Source organism: Acanthochromis polyacanthus, chromosome 15 (genome assembly GCF_021347895.1).
Source record: "Acanthochromis polyacanthus isolate Apoly-LR-REF ecotype Palm Island chromosome 15, KAUST_Apoly_ChrSc, whole genome shotgun sequence".
In the NCBI taxonomy this organism is placed as follows: domain Eukaryota; kingdom Metazoa; phylum Chordata; class Actinopteri; family Pomacentridae; genus Acanthochromis; species Acanthochromis polyacanthus.
In genome coordinates this window covers 7,404,742-7,427,185 of record NC_067127.1, presented here as the reverse complement: position 1 = coordinate 7,427,185, position 22,444 = coordinate 7,404,742, and the positions used below count along the sequence as shown (strand labels likewise).

Sequence of the window (22,444 nt, the reverse complement as noted above, 5' to 3'; positions counted from 1 at the left end):
CTGCGGGGAACCCTGAGAAATAAAGTGAAAATCACATGCAGGAAAAGGGTATCAGTCAGCCAGAACTGAGGCTGCTGTATGCCTCATAGTGCCCAAAAACCAGAGGAGGTTTTGATGGTGAATATAGCAGTCAGAGTTTCTTAAGGGTGACAGATTTCCTGGGGAATATTTGGTGGTAAAAATACTGACAAATGCCCTTTTCAAATTCAAATTTCCTGGTTTTCCAAACATCATTTAAACCCCATGAATGTTCAAGAAAAGCAGCTAATCCGTCTTATAATTAACTAACACCTCTACATCTGACACATACTCCCGCGTTAGATTGTCTTCTTCTCACGTCATCAAACATATACAAGTTTAGCTTTGACATTTGCAATTTCCTGAGGTTATAAATACCTAAACCTCAAAGATTCAGATCAGTATTTGCCTTTTGTTGGCTGAGAAAGAAGATAACATTGAAAACATTGAAATGAGATAAGAAGCGTTGATAAAATATGCATCTGATAGATTTAAGAATCAGTTGTACCCCGCTGCATTTTGTATCTTATTTTTCAGCTGCTATTTACTCAGGAGATTCAATGAAGAGCTATTAAGCTGATAAGCTTGAAATATTAATATTGTAAGCATGAAAGTTTAACTCTGAGATTGTCCTGAAGCTGATGCGATGTGATCAGCGAGGTGGTTTCTCCAGAGAAGAGTCTTCACTCTGCCGGTCTTGTTGAACTGCAAAAAACACACAATCCAATTACAATTGCAGTTGTAAAGCGACGTTACAGTGGGATGTTTATCTCCCTCGCAAATTATATTAGTGAGCCCTTTCTAAATTACGTCTTTAAACCCAACTGACTCAAGAAGGATTATTTAGGTAAATGGTATAATGACTGTGCTCTCCATCATTTAGGTGTTTTAGTGGAGTCATTGTGTTTGACCACCAACGAGCCGACTTTATAATTTCTCTGTCAGTGTGCCCCTCCATAACCTCCATGATGTCACCTCACAGGGTCTGCTTGTTTGATCTGCAGACCCACTCAAACCAGGAGATGAAAGCAACCTTTTCTCTCCTCTTTAAACAATAGGCTTACGTCAGGGCCAAGAGGTAAACAGCCAGACTCATAAAACCACACATCCACTGAAATTTAGATGATCCAGCTGCCTCTATTTCCCAGCCTGCAACGCATCTCGTCATTACCTCGGAGCCCCATAAGCAAAAACAGCCACATTGCTCTCTGCATGAGAGTGTCATGCGTGACGCTGTTTGGCATTCAATAAAAGATAACCATCTCACTGAAGACTTTTTCAACTCCTCCTGACATATCCTCTTATCGTCTTCTTGTTTCTCTGCGAGCTGATCTTGTCATCGCGGCGTCTGCGATCTTCAAATCCCACTCCTGCTTCTCGGCACGACACCTTAATAGTCAGCTCCAACACATCTTTCCTTTATCTACATCAAGTCTCAGCGGAGGTCTGAACACGCACCATTCCAAGGGCTGCACCTGATTTCTATCTTTTGCTTCCTCTGTCTCAACCAGATCTCACTTTTTTTGGGTCGCTGCATTGAACACGCTGCTCTTCAGACAAGTCCGAAGGTCCTGAGAAATCCAAAACATATGAGTTTCAGTTCATATATCTCCACTCAAAGGTCTCCAGGTCGGGGCAGGCATCTCCGGACAGGAAGGCTGCTCCCTCTGACCTGGAAGCCTTGATCTGACAGCCGACAGAGGATCTTCAGGGCGGTGATCGGCTCCACATGTTGCTGTTAACTGTTCTGGTTTCTTTGCTTCATTCCAGGAATGTATGAACCCATGTTGCAACGCCACCACGTGCACCCTCAAGGGAGACGCTGTGTGCGCCCACGGACAGTGCTGTGAAGACTGCAGAGTAAGAGTTTTACATTTACTCCCTCAAATTTGGATCTCTTTATTCCACTTTATATGCCTGTATGCCGTCTGAATAATCAAAAGTTCTGAAATTATATTTTGAAAGCTTTCTGAAACCCTTCTGACACTCTGTTAATTCTTCATGGAAGGTTATTAAGAGACTCATAATACTTGTGAAGGCGATTTAACTTCTGAGGTTACTTCATTCCAACTTTGCATGTTTTACCTCAATAGGCAGGTTTGAATTGAGGGCAAGTTCAAGTTGGATTTCCTGAGAGTCACGTCCACTGAATTATCAGTGGTTTTTGTTTGACATGGAAATCTTTTTTTTAGTTTTGTTTTTTGTTTTTTACCTTTTTTGAAGAGAATTAAATGCATTCATTGTGTTTAGAGCTTTACATGAAGGCATGTTTGACCTCACAACATAAGAAATCATGAGACATCACTTGGGTACAATGTTCTTCATGAGATGTAGCCTCATATTCTGTGTGAAGAGCTCATTTTGAACATGATAATGCAGGTGAAAGAAAGAAATTAAGTGGTATTCAGCAAAACACTGAATATAAAAGATGCACATAGAAGATAAATTAGAATCTTCTCTGAAATCATTGCAGGCGTTAGTTTATCATTTTTAGTGGATTCTCTAATAAGAAGTGGAGGCAATCATTATTCATGGACACGGTGGTCATTAATTAAATCTTCACCTGCAGTTTTAGTTTTAAAACCCATCAGTGATGCAGCAGGAGACGACTGAAAACACTTTTCCTCCTTGATATCATTTTTAAGCTTGCAAGCAAAACAGCTCCATAGATGGCACTGAAATATATTAAGTCCTACTCAAAGGATTGCTACGAAATTCTGTACCAACATTCACTGACGTATTCTCACAAACAGTCTTGTCATGTTTGAGTGAAGACACAATGCAGCGTTTACAAAGCCCCAAAGCTACGAACACTTAGATGAAGTCAGCAGTGTTGGGGATTTTGTTTCTCAACCGGCCTTACTGAAATGTTTGTGTTTACAGCTCAAGCCGGCTGGCACGCTCTGCCGAGAGTCCAGTAACTCATGCGACCTGCCAGAGTTCTGTACCGGAGCCAGCCCTCACTGCCCAGCCAACGTTTATCTGCATGATGGACACGCCTGCCACAGCGTTGAAGGCTACTGCTACAACGGCATCTGTCAGACTCACGAGCAACAATGCATCACCCTGTGGGGACCAGGTAAAATCCACAGCCACTAATAAGTCGAGCTGTGAGCGTAATCTCCGCTCTTCTAAGGGAATCCCTCGCTTCATTTTTGATGATTTTATTTTCCTTGTTTGTCTCTACGCAGGAGCCAAGCCTGCGCCTGGGATCTGCTTCGAGAGAGTCAACTCTGCAGGGGATCCTTACGGGAACTGTGGGAAGGACTCCAAAGGCTCCTTTGCCAAATGCGATGCCAGGTAAGACTGTGCAGCTGCACCGATGTGGTCGAGGTACAGGGAAATCACTGTGCATAACACGACTAATTAGCTTAAGTAGTGTCATTAGCAATCATCATTATGTTGTGAGATCTGACATGTTATCTTCAAACAAAAGTTTACATGGTTGAAAAACATAATTTGAGAAAGATAGCGGCTAATTGCAGTCTAAGAAAGTATTTATGAGTCATCTCATGCTATTCTTGTCGGCTAATTGTTCTAAAGATCTTTTTCCTTTGGGTGAATTCTGTAATCAAGCTCTTTGTTAATTGATGTAATTGCTTTAATGACCGGAGGACTGAAGCACTGCAGCTCTCTTCAGCACTCTTTTCATCTTTTTCTCTCCACTTACTTATCTTTGTCCATGACTGACAGGCCAGAGTGAGGCCTTTTTAATTAAGAGTCGCACCGTATGTTTTTAAAAAAATGTTTTTATGCATGAATGTGTATTTCCTTATGTATGTGTGTTGTACGCAGGGATGCAAAGTGCGGTAAAATTCAGTGCCAGGGCGGATCCAACCGGCCAGTGATCGGCACAAACGCGGTGTCCATTGAAACCAACATCCCGCTGCAAGAAGGAGGCCGTATCCTGTGTCGAGGAACACATGTTTACCTGGGTGACGACATGCCGGACCCTGGGCTGGTTCTGGCCGGTACAAAGTGTGGAGACAGCATGGTGAGTGATCAGTGTAGTGTTTTCATGTAAAGAGGATTTATTTGATTCTGAACACTCTGAACCAACCAGTTTTCCTCACTGTGGCCTCATTTTTCACCACATTGAGAAGTCCTGCATCACTATAGAAACATCACAACCATGGCTAGAAGTGTGTTTTGTTCAGAATAACACATCTAGAATGTCAAATCATCACCAAAAACTACCCGAACAAAACAGTTAAGGTGGAGTTCTTTGTGTCAACGTTTTTCCAAGTGCTGCCAAGTGTTACCAATACTGGGAAAATATGGTGACTCTACATAACATTACTACTGGGGATCCTCGACTTACGTCCCACCATAGGGACGGAACGTAAGTCGATTTTCGCCGTAAGTCGGAACTCTGGTGAAAAACAACACCGTTACGTGTGTCATGATATCGAGCAGTTTACATATTTGTACAGCTACAGTAATGACAAATGGTCATTAGCTCACGCTGAAACACAACTCAGTAGTAAAATACCGGAAAAAATGTAAACTGTAACTCTGATTTATGCTTGGGAGCCATAATGAAGTTAATGAATGTAGCATTATTAATCGTGGCGGCAAATGTGAACAAAGCCATCTTATAGCTCCACGTGACTATTATTTCACTCTGCGTACCATATGACGACGTATTCGTCCGCTCCATTCACCAACTAGTTCCACTGGACCAGTTCCAACGTAATGACGAAACGCTGTACGTTAAGCTGATGACTGACCCGTAATCAGTTCCGACATAACAGCGAAACACGCATGGAATTTGTTTCCAGGTGTGTCTTCAATCTGCTTTGTGCAAACACTGCCTGCAGTTCAGCCGAAAAGTCAGTGAATTTCTGTCGTATGACTGTTGGTTACAGCTGAGTCAGTAGCGTTTCCTGGGTTGTTGAGAAGTGGAGAATTTTTGATTTTACAAAATCTGGTTACAATTTTTTTTTAAATGGACCGTGTTGATTAAAGTGATTTGGATTAAATATTCTGATTTTATGGCTTTTATGGTTTTGGTTGTGTTTCTTCACAAAACTTTTGAAAAATTACACAGGATTAGTTCAACGACCATTGTTTACACAAAATATCACGCATTTCAAACCCCTTAGAGGGTTAAGATATTATTTCTGTATGACATTCCAAAAAATTTACATTTGTTCTCGCTTGTGCATAGTGGAGCCTTTATAAAGTGTCGCACAGATCAGAAATCTACACTGCCATTCAAAAATTTGGGGTCACATAGAATTTTTTTAATTATTTAAATTAACCAGAAATCCATTCTAGACATTGTTAATGTGGTAAATGACTGTTCTACTTAGTAACAGCTGATTTTTAATGGAATATCTCCATAGGGGTACAGAGGAACATTTCCAGCAACCATCACTCCTGTGTTCTAATGCTACATTGTGTTACCTAATAGTGTTGAAAGGCTCAATGATGATTAAAAAACCGTTATGCAGTTATGTTGGCACATGAATAAATGTGTGAGTTTTCATGGAAAACATGAAATTGTCTGGGTGACCCAAAACCTTACACGGTAGTGTATAGGCCTTTGTCTTCTTGAGAGCATCACAGATATTTTATGATTGTTCCCAATGTCCTTTTGTTAGTTTTGCGCTAGCTGTTAAGTTGTTGTTTCATGTCCTCTGACCAGAGAAGGCAGCTTTATTATTTGTCCTCTTCAGAGATCCCAGAAGGCTTAAAACTCTATGAACCTAGTGTAGCATTCTTTAGAACAGATTCCCCAGAGACACTTTCTATAGAAAATGTCTAATAAAGTTAACTCTAGAGTGAATCTAGGGATCCGTCTGTACACATCATGCGTAGCTCTAAACAAGACCCTCATAGCAACCAGTTGTTTTATTAGGTGTGCCTCTCAACTTTTCTTCTTCTGTGAGCTCTCGTCAAAGCCTCCCTCCATACAGAGCTGATGTCAGCCACTTCTCCTGCCAAGCAAGACGCCGCTAACTTTGGGTTGGAGCGCCTGCCACTTAGAAGATCTGTTCTCAGTAATGGATTAAGGGCAAACTGGTTACGAGACCATATGAAACGGAGCTCACGTGGGCAGGATCGCCAACGTCATCCACTCTTCCACGTCAATAGGCAAACGTTAATTTTTAAAGCAAATCTATTGAACCAGCACAGACTTTGGGCTCATTAGTGCAAATGCGTCATCCAGATGCTTCCAGGTGAAATGTTGCGTGCGTTATCAGTAAAAGCTCCAGAATCTTCCACTTCTTAGTTGTCTGTGATAGATTTTTTTTAGGCATCCAGGACCTTGAGCTTTCTCATCTTTTCCTTTAATAATGAAAATATTGCAAAAGTTTTGACACAATCAGTCCACATGTGCTCCTCTACAGATATGCATGATGTCTCCTCAGTAGTTCTCAGCTATTGAAGATGATTGCATCTGACAAACCCCCCTGCAGCTGTGGCTTTAGCCTGTGAAAGGCCTTTTTTGGGGGAAATTTGGCCGGGCTGAGTTATGATAAAAAATGACTGAGGCATTTCTTGCATGCATGTGGAGATAACATGCATTTAGCAGATACATGTAGAGATCTCACTGTCCTGCAAGTCCTCGTACGCTTTTACATTCACCACAAGGGTACTTGGCAACAGGCTTTTGGTCCCCCTTTGAGCTTTGTGTGCAAAATGGCCGTCAGCCAGGTCAGCAGTTAACTCCACACATTATCTCAAAATTCTGATGGCTTGAAGGTGGGTGTTTGTCATGGGCCTTTGTTCCTCTCAACAACCACAAAAAAAGGTTTTGTGTTTTCCATGCTAATCAGGACATTAAGTTGGCAGCACATGGCCTGCCCAGCACTGGCAATTTGAGGAAGATGAGAGCTCAAAACTGCTTTCCTAATGCAGGCCTTATTTTCTACATAAAAGCAACTGGCAGCTGTGCTTTTTCCAGTCTGATGTTTTTGTTTGTTCCAGAGGATACACGGCGTATTGTGCCTAGTGCGTCATCGCCTCCTGCGTTGCATTAAGCTGTGTGATAATGTGCACCTGAAAGCAAAATTGCACAGCTTAGTGTACACGTGCACCAAACATCTCTTTGGCTAGTGTGTCAGGCTTCAAAATTGCATGTAAATTTATGGATTTTTAATTCAACTCCCTGATACAATACAAACACACAGGGCAGGTTACAACTCTCACATTTGAGCAAGACAAGAAAAATAATTATAAAGTGTGCAGCAGATGTTTGAACATTCTTCTTCTGTAATCTTCATTTGTCTTCATCTGTTCTCCATCTTGAAATGTTTGATGATGCTTTCCTCTTCATAGGTGTGCCTGAACCGGCAGTGCCAGAATGTCAGCGTCTTTGGTGTGCATGAGTGCTCTGGCAAGTGCAACGGACGTGGGGTGAGTGCAAAGTGCCTGTTAGCTGTGCATTTACTGTTAAACTATGCACTGTAGCCTGTGAAACCGGTCTGCAAGTCTGGTAGGATTCTGCGTTTATCCATTTAGTTGCTTTTGGACCAGCTGAACGCTCAGGTGGCCGCATTTCCACGCTATAATCGCAAACAATAGCAGAGCTGCCTGTGAGTTATAGCAGCCGCTCCTATTCCGTACAATCAATCTTCATTGTCCTACTGAGGTTAAATCAATCCTGTATAACAGCATCATTTAGGGTCTCCTTAAAGTGTTGTCCATCATCTTCTGACTACACAGAGGGAGAAGATGCAGCTTAGCAGCAGACCACAGCGGCAAATCTGCTGCAATCTAAAAGTAACAGTGTCTGCTCACACATGATCACTTTTCTCTCATAGCATCTCCTATCTATAATTCATCAAAGGACACTTTTATGTTTTATTTACTCCATTGTTTAGCTCTGTGGCTCACACATTCACTACAGGCTCCGTTAGCTCACAGTTGCTAGTGATCTTCGAGATCGTGTGCAGGAAGAAATCCAAGCCATGATCCTGAATTTATTCATTCTTATTGTCTCACAATCCACCAAACATCCCTGAAATAAATTAGTGTGTAAATAAAAAATAATACTCAGCCACAAATATACAGTGGTAGCTGCCCGCTGATTGGCTCACGGCAAGGAACATAATCACATTAAAAATGACTTTGCATGAGAAATGTTTTCACATTAAGTGTGTGGTCTTGAGCTGCATCTTCCCTCCCGCAGAAATAACTGCCCAAACAATTTGTCTTCCATTTTGTCAAACACCTCGCACAGTACGAGACCTGACTGGAAAAGTAGTACGTCTCTGAATTTCCTATTTGCCTGCGATTCAGCTCAGTTTAATATTTGAAGACATGTATTGACTGCACCCAGAGCCGTCTGTTTTGGTTGCTTATTACGAAGGTTAAAAGCGCTTTTCTTTTTGTTTGTTTTTTTTGTTCTCCATGAACCCAAATGAACTCCACATCTTCAATAAACAAATACATCGAAATGTTATTTCTCATATATCAAATACACTGATATAAGAATCTCAAGCAGAGAGCCTGATTATGTTGTGACACTCGGTGTGTGACTGTAGTGCCATCTTAGTACCATTTCAAATATACAAGATGTCCCCAGACAGTATAAATTATTTATTGCTTTTACAAAATGAGCATAAAGCGGACATAATCTGTCTCTGTGTAACTGTTTTTACTATGCATCTGCAGCTCAACAGGATTTCCAAGAATTAGGTGCCTACTCACGTTTCATTTTTTCTGCGTGTGTTAATTCCACATAAAACATGAAGCCGATGACATTTCCCCTTTTTCCTTTGCTCCAGTGTTCCTTCATGTTGTATTACAGTAACATTTCTCTTCACACAAACATAAAACTCCCCCAAATCACGCCTGCCTCCGAGCCTCCTCCAAGTGCCTCTTAACCCCGTCACCCGGTGCGAAGGAGTGTCCATAGCCTGGAGGCAGGGAAGGCACTTGACTGTATGTCTGTGCTCGATGTAAATCCCTCACAGCTGCACAGCTCCCTCCGTGCCTCCCTGCTTTTCCATCCTCCCTCCAACTGACAGCTGGGCTGCGTTACCTCACCAGGGAATCCTCCTGGATCAAACTTCTGCTCTGGAAACCCGACGCTTCTCGGGATGAACTCCCCCATGCACATGTTTTATCTATTATGAGTCTTAGTATGCACACTCGGTGTCCTTTTATATTGAAAGAGCGTTTAATTTACAAAAACCCAACTAATTTGGTGTTAATCTTAGACTGAATGTAAAGGTGTCATCTACTAGTTTATCCGGCGTTTAACTCATAGTAATACAAGACCATTTAAACCCATTTGGATGCAAAAAATATAGAATCTAATTTATACTAAAATGCCATTGCTTTCAGGTTTGCAACAACAAGAAGAACTGCCACTGTGAAGCACACTGGGCCCCTCCGCTCTGTGAGAAATCCGGCTTTGGTGGAAGCATTGACAGCGGGCCAATGAGACTGGCAGGTAGTGTGGACACTTTAATCTCTATCCTCACTCATCTAGACAGAAAGACAACAACGCTAACTCAGAAATAAACAAGAACACAAAGCTGCACCTTGTACATCTTTTTCTTGCAGACTCAGTTCTGGATTGATGTTTGATTTGGACCCGAGTATAACTTTTCCTATAACAACACAAACTCTCCATCCACCCAGTAGTACATTACGCTGTAGTTTTATAAACAAGTGAAGAGCAGATGAATGTGAACTGTGTTTGCTGACCGTGGCCTAGCTGTAACGGTCTTTGCGTTATGTCCTGTCATTTTTTTCCGTGCTGTAGATGTGCGTGTGTGTGTATTAATGTGCGTGTTGTCATATATGGCATCAGCCGACAGCGTGATCATTACTGTGGCAGTCCTGGTTACGCTGGTCAGCCTGCTGCTAGCTTCCGTAGTCATCTTTCTGAAGAGGAAGACTCTGCTGCGCCTCTTCTTCGCCAACAGGAAGAGCACGTTGGAGAAACTCAGGTAACATGTCAGCGCAAAACAGAGCAACGGCGAGGTTTGAGTGGGGTTGTGTTACAGAAAACCCATGAAGAAATTTAAATTCTTACGTTAAAGTCACAACTTGACTCTTTATAACCCTCGTTTGAAAATGTGGGAAAAATATATATTTTCACAGTGAAACTTCACATTTTCAACATTTCAGGGAAATCTTTGAACATTTTTTGGTGGGGAAAAATAAATGTTAAAAATGTTAAAAACTTTAACAAAAAAATTCAACCAAAATCTAGCAAAATTCGCCTGATTTTGGTTGATTTTTTTTGTGAATCCATTAAACAGCAAAGAGACACGGTTCATAACAAGCCGGTGAACATGGTTGCAACAGCTGAAGAGCTAGATATTTCCTTCAGGACTAAAAGTGAGCGAGCATTGGACTTGTAGGCGAAAGAGCATTCCCTCCAAATTATCGTCCTTCACAGCTGTTAGAAAGCTTGACATTTGAAGTTAAAAGGTGATGCTGTGTCAGTCACACATTTTTTGTTTCAGCAGCCCTCAAGATGGCTAAAAAATGATCATTGTGGGTTCAAGTAGTCTCTGAATTGTTCCGTTTAATATTTACCCTCATTCCCCAGGTTTGACATGCAGAATGTATTTTAAAAATCACCAAAATTACAGTAATGCAGCCGAAAACTAAAAACTGACAGATTTTCGTCTTTCTGACCCTCCTCTCTCTACTCGTCTGAGATGTACCGTTCTACCGAAAAACTACAACCAAAATCCAACCTTAAAATCCTGATATTTTATCAAAATCAATTTATTCCACACGTCACATTTAAAAGTAGGTCAAAAACAAATTCTGTTTTTAAAAAAAAATAGAATATTTGTATGTTTCATGACTCCACTGTTTGAAGGACACTTTTGAGTTCTAGCTTATTTCCGTAGACGTGCAAGACTTTATATTGCAGCGAGAAATGAGGCCACAGTGAATAACAAGATAAGCACTCAGAGAGCTCAGTGCTCTGCCAAGGCTGCTCAGTCTTTATATCGTTTCTGACAGATGAAATCTTTAATAAAACATGACCTTGTGCTCACCACAGGCATGTTATGTATGTGTACGTCATGTATAGATTCCACATTCCGTGACATAAATAGGTAGGAATGGATGGGACTCAGAAACTATTGACACAAGGAACAATTGATTAAATAATCAATTGTTTTTTGTGTCATTTCCGACAGATAAGCCCGCAGGGGTGGATTTGTAGGAGGACTGGAATCATGTTATCGTCATCCGGCAGCTGACTCAGCGTTCACTTGTTGTCATAGTTACAGTGACGCTGTGACGCTATCTTACAATGATACAGAAATCTGTAACAAATATGTAGATCCAGACTATAAGCTGCATCACTGTCAAAATCTGATCACTTAGTCCTTGTGTCATTTCTGAAAATTTCATCCAAATCCGTTGTGGAAGGAAGGAAGGAAGGAAGGAAGGAAGGAAGGAAGGAAGGAAGGAAGGAAGGAAGGAAGGAAGGAAGGAAGGAAGGAAGGAAGGAAGGAAGGAAGGAAGGAAGGAAGGAAGGAAGGAAGGAAGGAAGGAAGGAAGGAAGGAAGGATTGATTGATTCATGCACGTACGCCGATTGTCACATAACTCCACCGACTTCCTTGGTGGAGTAAATATCCCCAAAATGTGAAATGGTCAAAAAAATGCAGACGTGGCCTTTAAACTCTTTTGTTGTGCTCATAGATCCGTGGAGACCAAGAGGCCAACGAGCCCCATCAGGACTGAGTCCATGTACAGACCAACACCAAGACGCAAGCCTCCACCCAAACCCTCTGGAGCCAGCATGTACAAGGTTAGTAACTCCACAGTGTGTCTGTTGCTGCATCAGTCTAACAGCTTTGTGCATGTGTTTTGTTCATATACACTCATATATTTAGCCCATATAAGTGTTTGTGCCCCTTTCTGTCATGTGATTACATCTGTAATGGCATCCCTGTTCGTGGACTCCACTAACCTGCAGCCCAGCTTCAGCCCAGCGACGCCATGTTTCCATCCTTGTTGACAAAACAAGATGAGAGCTGGCCGGGTAATTGATTCAGCCTCACTATATCTCTCTCCAAGAAATATTAATTACAGCGCTTTTGTTCACGGAACACAGAGAAATTCTAACTGAGAGATAATTCCATTTAAATAAGACTCAGGTTATTATTATTCGAGCTCCTTTAATATTTCTTTGTGATGAAAAGATTTTTTTTTCCTTGAGAGAAGAGAGCAGATTTGATTGATTCAGGCATAGGAAGAAAACGGGTTTTGATTTGTTTATTGGAATTGATAAGCACGGTGGGAGATTGCCTTTAGTTTGGGTGACAAAATAAAGACGCGAGCATTTATATGCATGAGTGTGTGTTTGATCTGATTTGTGTTTGCGCTCGTCTGTATCGGCAGCGATTTTATTTAAAAATTGCATTTGTTATAAGCGTAGAAGTTCATCTGGTTTATCTTTAATGCTCCGCTGTGTATCAGAATGACTGTATGAAGCAGCCTGTCCATTCTTATTACTGTGACGACTTCAGCCACTCGCTGATGTCCAGATGTCAGGCAGCATCGCAGCAGGTCTTTGAATACATCTGCATTGTGAGCATGTGTGTGTGTGAGTGTGTCTGCATGTGTGTGTGTGTTGTCCAGCAGCCAAATCCTTTCTGGCCATTTTAGGCGTTATTGGTTTGTTCTGGATCGGAGGGCGAACAGCTGGTCAGGACATGTGGTCGGACTCTGGCTTTTACCATTTCAGAACATCACATCTATTAATGTTGTTTTCCACTTTTACGACTGACTCTGACATCAGCTTTTTCACACTAATGTGAGCTTAATGACCTGAATTTACTTTTACCTTTGAAGGCTCCTCTGCTTCTTAACATCTCACGTTAACGCTTTTCATTACGTCAGCTGAGGAATGCAACCAAATACTTTCTTCATGATCATTTAAACCTCCGAATCTCAGGCCAGGCCATTCTTACTCACTGTGGGCTCATTTTTAAAGTCCTGCACCTCTATGGAAACGGCACGACCAATGACTAGAAGTAAAGAGAACTCAAAAATGTATTCTGACATGCAAAAAAATGATAAAAATTAAAAAGTAGAATATCTTCGATTACTTATTTTACTGTAATTAACGTGCACCATTTTTTCCGAGTGTCTACAGCTGTTGGCAACACTGGAAAAAAAACCTCCACAAACTGTAGATATTTTACTTACATTTTTACGTTATAATTTGTTTCCGTACTTGTCTACCTGCTCTATGATTTTTGACAACACTTTTTAAATTTGACAAACAAATTAGTTCTGTTGTCAAAAATGGATTCTTTCAGTTGAGGCTGTTGCCCAAAGTAAAGCCCTCTCTCTCTTATAACGACTTTGATAGAGTCATACATGCCTTCATCACGTCTAGGTTGGACTACTGTAACTCTGTGTGTGAGTTTGAACCAGATGTCTCTTTGTCAGCTCCAGCTGGTACAAAATGCTGCTGATCGGCTTCTAACAGGGACAAAGAAACGGGAGCACATCACTCCACTGGCTTCCTGCCTATTTTAGAATTGTTTTAAAGATTTTATTGCTTGTTTTACGGTGTTAAATGGTTCGGCATCTTCTTATTTATCCGAGCTTTTACATGTCCATGCTCCACTTTTATCGCTGAGGTCAGATGGTCCTTAAAGTTCCCAGATCTAGGCTCAGAAACAGAAGTGACCGAGCCTTTTCTGTAGCTGCATCCAGTCTGTGGAACTGCTTACCTGTTCAGTTAGAAGCACATGGGGTCTTGATACCTTCAAGTACCTACTGAAGATGCGTATGTACTTCCTGGTTTTCAGTTGCAGCCGAGCGCTGACACCTGATACATGGACTTGTTCATCATGTTCTGTATAAATCCTTACAGTTTGTCTTGTTGCTATTTTTGAACTGCAAAGCACTAAAATGTGCTCTGTAAATAAAGTTGACTTGACATGTAAACACAGTCTGCAGTTCAGCTGAGAAGTTTCAGATTTTTTGTCATGTTGACATGTGGTTAGCCGCTGACCCACTAATGGTTTTACTCTTATCCTGAGGAGCACAGAATTGTTATTTTTCTGCAGAAGCTGTTTAAAGCAAACGGTTTCTTCCTGGTAATTTTTTTAAATGAAGCATGTCGAAAGTCATTGTGATTAAATACCCTGATTTCCAGCTTAGATTTGGTTCATTTTCCTAATGGAACCACGAGTCACACACGAGTACTTCAAGGACCATTGAATATTCAGTGTTTTTGTTTTTACACTTTCTGGCTGATAAACTGTGGAATTCTGCCAACTTTCAAACCTGTCAGTGGGTTTTAAGGTTCAGTGGGTTCACGTACGTACTATTTGTTGAGCTAATCAATAATCATTTTGTCTAACAAAGTGTCAGAATTTCATTAGTCTGTTAACCCTACCAGGACCAGACATGCATTTAAAAAAAGAATAGATGCTTCAAATCAAAAGAGACTCAAATTCAACCCAGGTGTGGTCGACCCAGATGGATGCAAACACTTCACACTCTGTCTCACTTCAGAAAATAGATTTTTCTCCTCTGATGATGTGCAGCATGTGATCAGAGCTGCTAATGAGTCTGGTTGGAACCACTCGGGGAGATACAAGCTGATAAAAATACTTCAAGTTGTTGCTTGATGTTTGGTTTTACTTTCATCTAAAACTGAGTAAAGCGGGAAAAATTCATGACATTTCAGCCACACAGCTACATTCAGGAGATGCAAGATTATCTAAGGTTTTAAACGTCAGCTGACATTGAACATATCACATGAGGGAAAGACTTTATACTTAGATTAACTTTGTCATTCAAGCCGTAAACAACAGTGCACATTCGAATGAAGTTATGTTGCATTGGCTCACTGTAGTATACAGAAGACTTATATCTTCTCCTATAAAACAACAAGGTGTTCAGATGCCCATTGCTCTGTTTGTATTGTTTGTTCTCGTCTGCTGTGCGTTAATCCCCCACTCTCACCCAACCAGTCGAGGCTGATGGCCGCCTTTCCTGAGCAGGGTTCTGTCAGAGGGTTTTTTGCTTCTCTCTATTCTTGTTTTTTTTTCATTCCTTCCCACCATCGCTCAGAGAGAATCCAAAGGCATCCTTGAATTGTTGGGTTTTCTGTTCTGTGTTTATAATTTGTAAGGTCTGTAACTTACTATGCTAAGTACTGTCAGATGACACATGTTGTGAATCCATCCATCCATTATCTATACACCACTTAATACTAATTAGGGTTGCGGGGGGCTGGAGTCTATCCCAGCTGACTTAGGGTGAAGACAGGGGACACCCTGGACAGGTCACAGTCTGTCACAGGGCCACACATACAAACAAACAGTCAGATCCACACCTACAGACAATTTAGAATCACCAATTAACCTGTTTTTGGACTGTGGAGGAAGCCAGAGTACAAGGAGAAAACCCACGCATGCACAGGGAGAACATGCAGAAAGATCCCAGGCCCAGGGCGGGATTTGAACCGGGGATCTTTCAGCTGCAAAGCGACAGTGCTAACCACCAAACACTGTGCAGTCCATGTTGTGAATCTGCACTATATAAATAGAATTGAATTGCTGCAGGTCTTCCTCTCATTCTTCTCCCTACTTTCCTGTCTGCCTTTCAACTAACCTGTCTAATAAAGCCAACAAAAATGGTCAAAAATAACTTGATGTGAAGAATTCTGATGTGAAATATTTTCATGAGTTTCAGGGTTCTCATATTGTGCACGCTGCTCACCTTCATAGAATATCATAACTTATGGAATTTGCTGAAGATGATTTCCTCTCATCCTCTTTTCAGCCGTCTCTCCTGAGTGCAGAGCCTCTTCTACCGCCTCACAACTTCCACTCCCACAGCCTGCGCAGACTTCCCCTCTACCAGCCTCTGCACATCAGCCAGCCCATGCCGGTGTCTCTGAGTGTCGGCCAGCCCACCCTGCCTCTTCTGCCTGCCCACCACAGAGTCCTTCCTGCCCACACGTCCCTTTCGCCACCTCGAGTGCAGCCTTTTCTCAGCCTGCCGCGCCAGCAGCCGTCGTATCGAGCCGACCAGGTTTGTTTTCAAACACCTTTGATGAATGCTTTTCATACAGCGCAGATTCTGCACTAATGTGACTGCCTTAGATCTTCACTGCAACCTCTACAAGTTTACAGCTTTTGCTTTGTCATAAATTGTCTTCTAATAGCTTATAATGGGAGTTTATTTTTGTTGGCCATGACTTCAATGGACCATATATATGCCATAGCCCATTTAATTCAACTTGTGTATATTTTACTGTGCATTACTCCTGACTATTTTCTAAACCCTGCCATAAGTTTTTACATAGATTTTCCACAATATCACGGCAACCATCAGTTTTATTTTATTTCAATAAAGTGTGAAAACAACCTGCCAGACACTTACATCTTGCTTGAAGTAGGTTGAAGTGAACATTTCTTTTCTCCCTTATTAAAGTTAGATTTCTAGTGGATCCCAACGAATCCTTGGCATTTAAGGACACTCTGACATCTTCGATTTGATTCAGCTGCTAAAAATGCAATCTTCCGCAGCAGATGAAGTTTACTTAGTATTTATGAAATTGCAGATGTTGGCGATTTCCATTTTTCTAAGCGCGTTAAGCCCACCTCATCCATGCTGGCTTAGAAAATGGAGATCGAAGGTTCACTCATGACCTTGGATGAGACGCTGACTGGATCAGAAGTTCTTCATTTAAACATCGAGAGGCTCGATGATTAGTGGGGAGCCTGCATCTGCTGAGGAAGATTATGAAAGCTTCAGAGCTTCTTTGGATATTTGGCGGAGTTAATTTTGTAAACTACTGTTTTCAAGGCCAATGCAAGTTATCAGTAAATAAAACTCACAAAGATTGATGTTAGAAAGCATAAAAGTTGATTTACTCTTTCCTTAGATGTCATAGTTTCCCTGAAAAATACAAATGAAGAGTTAAAAATCACCATAAACTACCATGTGACAGGAACTTTGACGATAAAAATAGCAGAAGAAATGCTCACTGTGAAGCATTACACATGTCAAGCAGCTCTAAGTCTTTTTACTTGCATTTTATACTGAAATTAGCAGAAACCAGTGGATTGAAAGTTAGAAATAAATCTGAAAAGCTTTAAAAATGAGCCACAGTGATGTAAAATATATGCAAATTGCAGTTAATGGTCTAAAACTTGCACAGCCACCTGTATGGTCGTTTCTAAAAGGTTGTAGCAAAGTGTAGCAGAACTCGCTGCATTTCTGCACTGCAGTCAGTTCACTTGCCCACGTATCGACAGCAAAATCCAATCTGTCTCCCTCGCTGTGACCCAACTCCTGAGTAAGGCAGTGCTTTCTGCTGAGCCAGCAGTATCGGATGCAGTGGAGATAGTAAATCCATCTGTCTGCTCCGGCGCTGGATCCAAATCCTGATCCGCTCCTGTAATAGCGCGGCGAGGAGAGGCGCGCTGGATGCCGACTCTCTCTGAGCCACAGCAGGGTGCATGGGGGGAATTGGCAGATGTGTGCTGCTGTTAAACAGAGGACGACATTAACGTTGTGATATGACACTTTGTCTCTGTTGGGGAAAAGAACACAACATAATCCCAGATGTGGGAGCAGGGTGTGAAGGATTTGGAGGGAAGCATGTAGAGATACCTTCAAGGTTAATCAGTCAGATTAGCAGCAGCAGTGGGGAGAATTAACTGAGCTCATATAGGCAAGCTAGTTTTCAAATTTGTATTTCAGATTGGGGAAAAAAACATGTCATTAGCTAATTAAATACAGTGAATTTCAAAAAATTAAACCTAACATTTTTGGCTTGTGACTCCTGAACAAAAATGTTATATAGTCATGAAAAATATTATTAGACTACCCTTGTTTCTTTCTACCCCAGAAGATGACCGTGCACTCATCCGTTCTTGTGTCAGGAATTGTCCTCAGACCTCCAGGGAACTTAAAAATGAGTGGGCACTGTTTAGAAATGTGACTTGTTCGGCAAGGACAGTTGGAAACCGAGCTGGTCTGAAGACACACAGGGCAGGAAGAATCCCTTCATCAAGGAAAGGCAGAGGAACGCCCAGTTACTCTTTGCTGGGATCATAAGCATTGGACTGTTGATGATTGGGCTAAGGTTCTCTTCAGTGATGAATCCAGTTTTTAGTTGATGCCCACTCCAGCCACTCTAGGGGCAAATGTAGTTGTGAAGGGTGAATGAACCAGGTCATGTACAGGGCTACTCTTGAAAACAAGGATGGTCTAATAATTTTTTCCATAACTGTATCATGTAAGTTCCTCTGTATTATTTCAGATGTCTCTGATTCATTAACAGGAAACTTCTCAAATGCTTCCATTTCAATATGTTTTAGTATCCTGAAAAGCTAAAATTGCTCCTAAAATAGCTACATAGCTGCACTAGTCAAAACTATCTTCACTTGCAATTTGTAACTATTCCAGAGCATATGTTTTCTTAAAAGCAACATACTTGAACTATACTTTGCTATGGATGCGTTTGTAGGAGCTTACTTGGAGTATTTTTACATTGATGTATCTGTATGTTGATTTAAGTAAAAGACCAAAAGCCTGAACTATGTAGCAAGTTCAACATACTCAGGATATCTTTTCATTATCTGACTAAATTTAACCTGACCACTTCATTCAGGGGAAGAGGTCTCATGAAGCTGGTTATCAGCTATAATATTAGACAAATAAAACAAATTTAAACACATAATACAGACTAAAAGCAACACAGCTGCAGCAGCCAAACGGAAAACTTGGGGAAAAAAAAGAAAAAAAAACACAGTGTGAATGTGTAAGTTAACAGGGTTATTATCACTAGCCGATTATTAGGCCATAAGTAGATCTGACTATAATTATAATTATATATTCTGTTAAATGAATGTGGTACTTACATGTATTGTTCTTGCATGTAATAGTTCTAACCTCATTCTTTCAGCTGCAACCCAGGCGGTGCAGAATATAAAAACTTAATTGAACGCACTAAGTAGGCTGATTATCAGATTGTACAGACATGTAAGTGTGTATACCTTTTATATATTTCTCACAAGAAGAATAATGTATAATCTTAAACCAAGATGAGGAGTTTCTAATAAAATACAGGTTCCTGCTACAGCTGAAGAAAAGAAAGCTGCAAAAAAAAAAAAAACCCTACAGACTGTGAATGTGTAATTAATGGGCTTATCGATATCACAGTCTCTTTGTGTGTAAGTTGCTTAGAGAAAGATTCGGTTTAATTGTCATCATGCATCACAAGTTTAAAGAAATTTACAGATGTAGAAAAAAACCGACAAAACATTAAAGAATGAGCGATCAAGAAATAAAACTCTGCAGGTGTTAAACAATCACGGGAGCAGAACAAATATAAAACATCATTCAAATCGATAAGTAGACTTGCTCCAAATCCTGTGAGGTCAACAAGCAGAGTGTAAGGCTTTACTGTTTTAATCAGTGTCTGTTTTAAGATTATATGGCTCTTCAAAGGCATGTAGAACAATAAAAAGGCTTTGAAACCACTTGCAGCTCACTATCTGGGCACAGAGCTCTGCAGGATCTTTGAGGAATAATGAGGCTGCTTTCCATAAGCTCTGATTGGTCCGTAGATGGTGTTTTAATGCATGCTGATGTGTTATCTCCAGCCAGAAACCCAGCGTCAAACCTGAAGTTACCTCAGTAACCTCAAATCCTACTTCATGTTACACTTTTTTTTTATATTACCCTTACCCTCATTTACAGTAATGACCTGGTCAAGAGGCGGCATACAACAAGATGAACAACAAATACAGGTTACATGTACAGCAAGTGTGGTCCTGAAGTGTTTCTGTAGCTGATTTTTTTTCTTTTAAACAATGAGAGTGATATGTATGAGGTCAGTTTTACTGGTTGTTGCTGAGAGTTCCAGTCATTAGCGACTGACAACTGGAATGGGGATGGACTGAGAGTGGTATGGAGTTTGGGAATGTGGAGGTTCATGGAACTGTTAGAACAAAGAGTACAGGGAGTTATGAATGGGAAGTAATGAACGCAGATATGGTGGTGTTTTACCAGTGAGGGTTTGTAGATGTGCAGAAACCAGTGTAATTGTCTGGAGGTGTAAAGAGAGGGCCAGTTCACCAGGGAGTATAAACTGTAGTGGCGGATGTTGTAAGAAACTCCGGTAGCAAAGCAGATGGTAGAGTGGTAGATAGTTTAGTTTATGGAGGAGGGTTTTTGAAGCGGATCTGTATAACACACTACCATAATCAAATAATGGAAGGACTGTCATTTTAACAAGAAGGAATTTAGTGGAATGCATTGATAAAGAAAATACCAAACCTTTTGCTAGAGATACTTACCGTCACATGTCACTCCATTTCCCACGATTATCCACGATTCTTTTATCTTGTATTATGTGCTACTGTCTGTCAGATTCCCCTCTTACCTTTTGTTGTCACACCTTTGTTATTTGCAATTGGTTACCAGACTTCTTGATTCAGTTACCCTTTTGTTCTGTTGTCTTACCCTCGGTCATTGATTAGCAACCATACGCAAATTAGCCACTCTTCACCTTGGTAGTTACATATAGCCTCCTCCTTAACCTTTGATCCGTCCTTTGACATTCCTAATAAATGTGTACTCTGAAAATGCTCTGGGTCAACTTGCCTTTGCAGACCCATACTGTGTCGGTAAATCCAAGGTATTACTGGAAATACCAATAAAAGACACGACTGCAGCAGACTTTGAAGGACCAAGAGTGAAAATTCTTCAACAGCGTGAATGAAATTTTGTTACATTAGAGAAAGCTGATTCTGGGTTTCACTTTGGAGAGAAGAGTACTGATGTGTATTTCAAATGACAGTGAACAATTAAACCAAATTCCCAGATACTTCTAGCAGGACACAAATTGAATCTCAGTGAGAGAAGTTTGATCGGGTTTTCGATTTGAGGGAGGTGTCTGTTGAAGACCATTTATTTGGTTTTGCTTATGTTTGATGTCAAAAGGAGATCGGAAAAAGCGTGTTGAATGTTGTTGAAGCTACACACGTGGACAAAATTGTTGGTACCCCTCAGTTAAAGAAGGAAAAACCCACAATTCTCACTGAAATCACTTGAAACTCACAAAAGTAACAATAAATAAAAATTTATTGAAAATTAAATAATCAAAAACAGCCATTACTTTTGAATTGTTGATTAACATAATTATTTAAAAAAACAAACTAATGAAACAGGCCTGGACAAAAATGATGGTACCTCTATAAAAGATTGAAAACTATTTGACCAGAGTGACATGATTAACTCAGGTGTGTCATTTAATTGACATCACAGGTGTTTCCAAACTCATAATCAGTCAGTCTGCCTATTTAAAGGGAGACAAGTAGTCACCCTGCTGTTTGGTGAAAAGGTGTGTACCACACTGAACATGGACAACAGAAAGCGAAGGAGAGAATTGTCCCAGGACATCCGAAAAAAAATTATAGACAAACATCTTAAAGGTAAAGGCTATAAGACCATCTCTAAACAGCTTGAAGTTCCTGTGACAACAGTGGCTCATATTATTCAGAAGTTCAAGACCCACGGGACAGTAGCCAACCTCCCTGGACGTGGCCGCAAGAGGAAAATTGATGACAAATTGAAGAGACGGATCGTTGGAATTGTATCCAAAGAGCCCAGAGCAACCTCCAAAGAAATTAAAGGTGAACTCCAAGGCCAAGGTACATCAGTGTCAGATCGCACCATTCGTCGTTGTTTGAGCCAAAGTGGACTTCATGGGAGACGACCAAGGAGGACACCACTGCTGAAAAAAACTCATAAAAAAGCCAGACTGGAATTTGCAAAAATGCATGTTGACAAGCCACAAAGCTTCTGGGAGAATGTCCTTTGGACAGATGAGACCAAACTGGAGCTTTTTGGTAAGGCACATCAACTCTATGTTCATAGACTCAAAAACCAAGCATACGAAGAAAAGAACACTGTCCCTACGGTGAAACATGGAGGAGGCTCAGTAATGTTTTGGGGCTGCTTTGCTGCATCTGGCACAGGGTGTCTTGAAAGTGTGCAAGGTACGATGAAATCTGAAGACTATCAAGGCATTCTGGAGAGAAATGTGCTGCCTAGTGTCAGAAAGCTTGGTCTCAGTCGCAGGTCATGGGTCTTCCAACAGGACAACGATCCAAAACACACAGCCAAAAACACCCAAGAATGGCTGAGAGAAAAGCGTTGGACTATTCTAAAGTGGCCTTCTATGAGCCCAGATCTGAATCCCATTGAACATATGTGGAAGGAGCTGAAACATGCCATTTGGAGAAGACACCCATCAAACCTGAGACAACTGGAGCTGTTTGCTCATGAGGAGTGGGCCAAAATACCTGTTGACAGCTGCAGAACGCTCATTGACAAATACAGAAATCGTTTAATTGCAGTGATTGCCTCAAAAGGTTGTGCAACAAAATATTAAGTTATGGGTACCATCATTTTTGTCCAGCCCTATTTCATTAGTTTGTTTTTTT

At 41.0% G+C, this 22,444-nt stretch overlaps 1 protein-coding gene across 3 annotated transcripts in view; it reads left to right on the top strand.

Moving 5' to 3' along the window:
- adam12b (ADAM metallopeptidase domain 12b) overlaps nucleotides 1-22,444 on the top strand; it is a 98,224-nt gene that overhangs the window by 68,487 nt on the left and 7,293 nt on the right. For 2 of the 3 annotated variants that reach the window (XM_051960239.1, XM_051960240.1), the window contains exons 13-21: nucleotides 1,789-1,878; nucleotides 2,902-3,097; nucleotides 3,210-3,318; nucleotides 3,814-4,012; nucleotides 7,306-7,383; nucleotides 9,319-9,427; nucleotides 9,743-9,929; nucleotides 11,652-11,760; nucleotides 15,762-16,013. In XM_051960239.1, the coding sequence (XP_051816199.1) occupies nucleotides 1,789-1,878; nucleotides 2,902-3,097; nucleotides 3,210-3,318; nucleotides 3,814-4,012; nucleotides 7,306-7,383; nucleotides 9,319-9,427; nucleotides 9,743-9,929; nucleotides 11,652-11,760; nucleotides 15,762-16,013 (1,329 nt within the window). The remainder of the gene's footprint in view (nucleotides 1-1,788; nucleotides 1,879-2,901; nucleotides 3,098-3,209; nucleotides 3,319-3,813; nucleotides 4,013-7,305; nucleotides 7,384-9,318; nucleotides 9,428-9,742; nucleotides 9,930-11,651; nucleotides 11,761-15,761; nucleotides 16,014-22,444) is intronic. The other variant, XM_051960241.1, reaches the window with a different exon arrangement.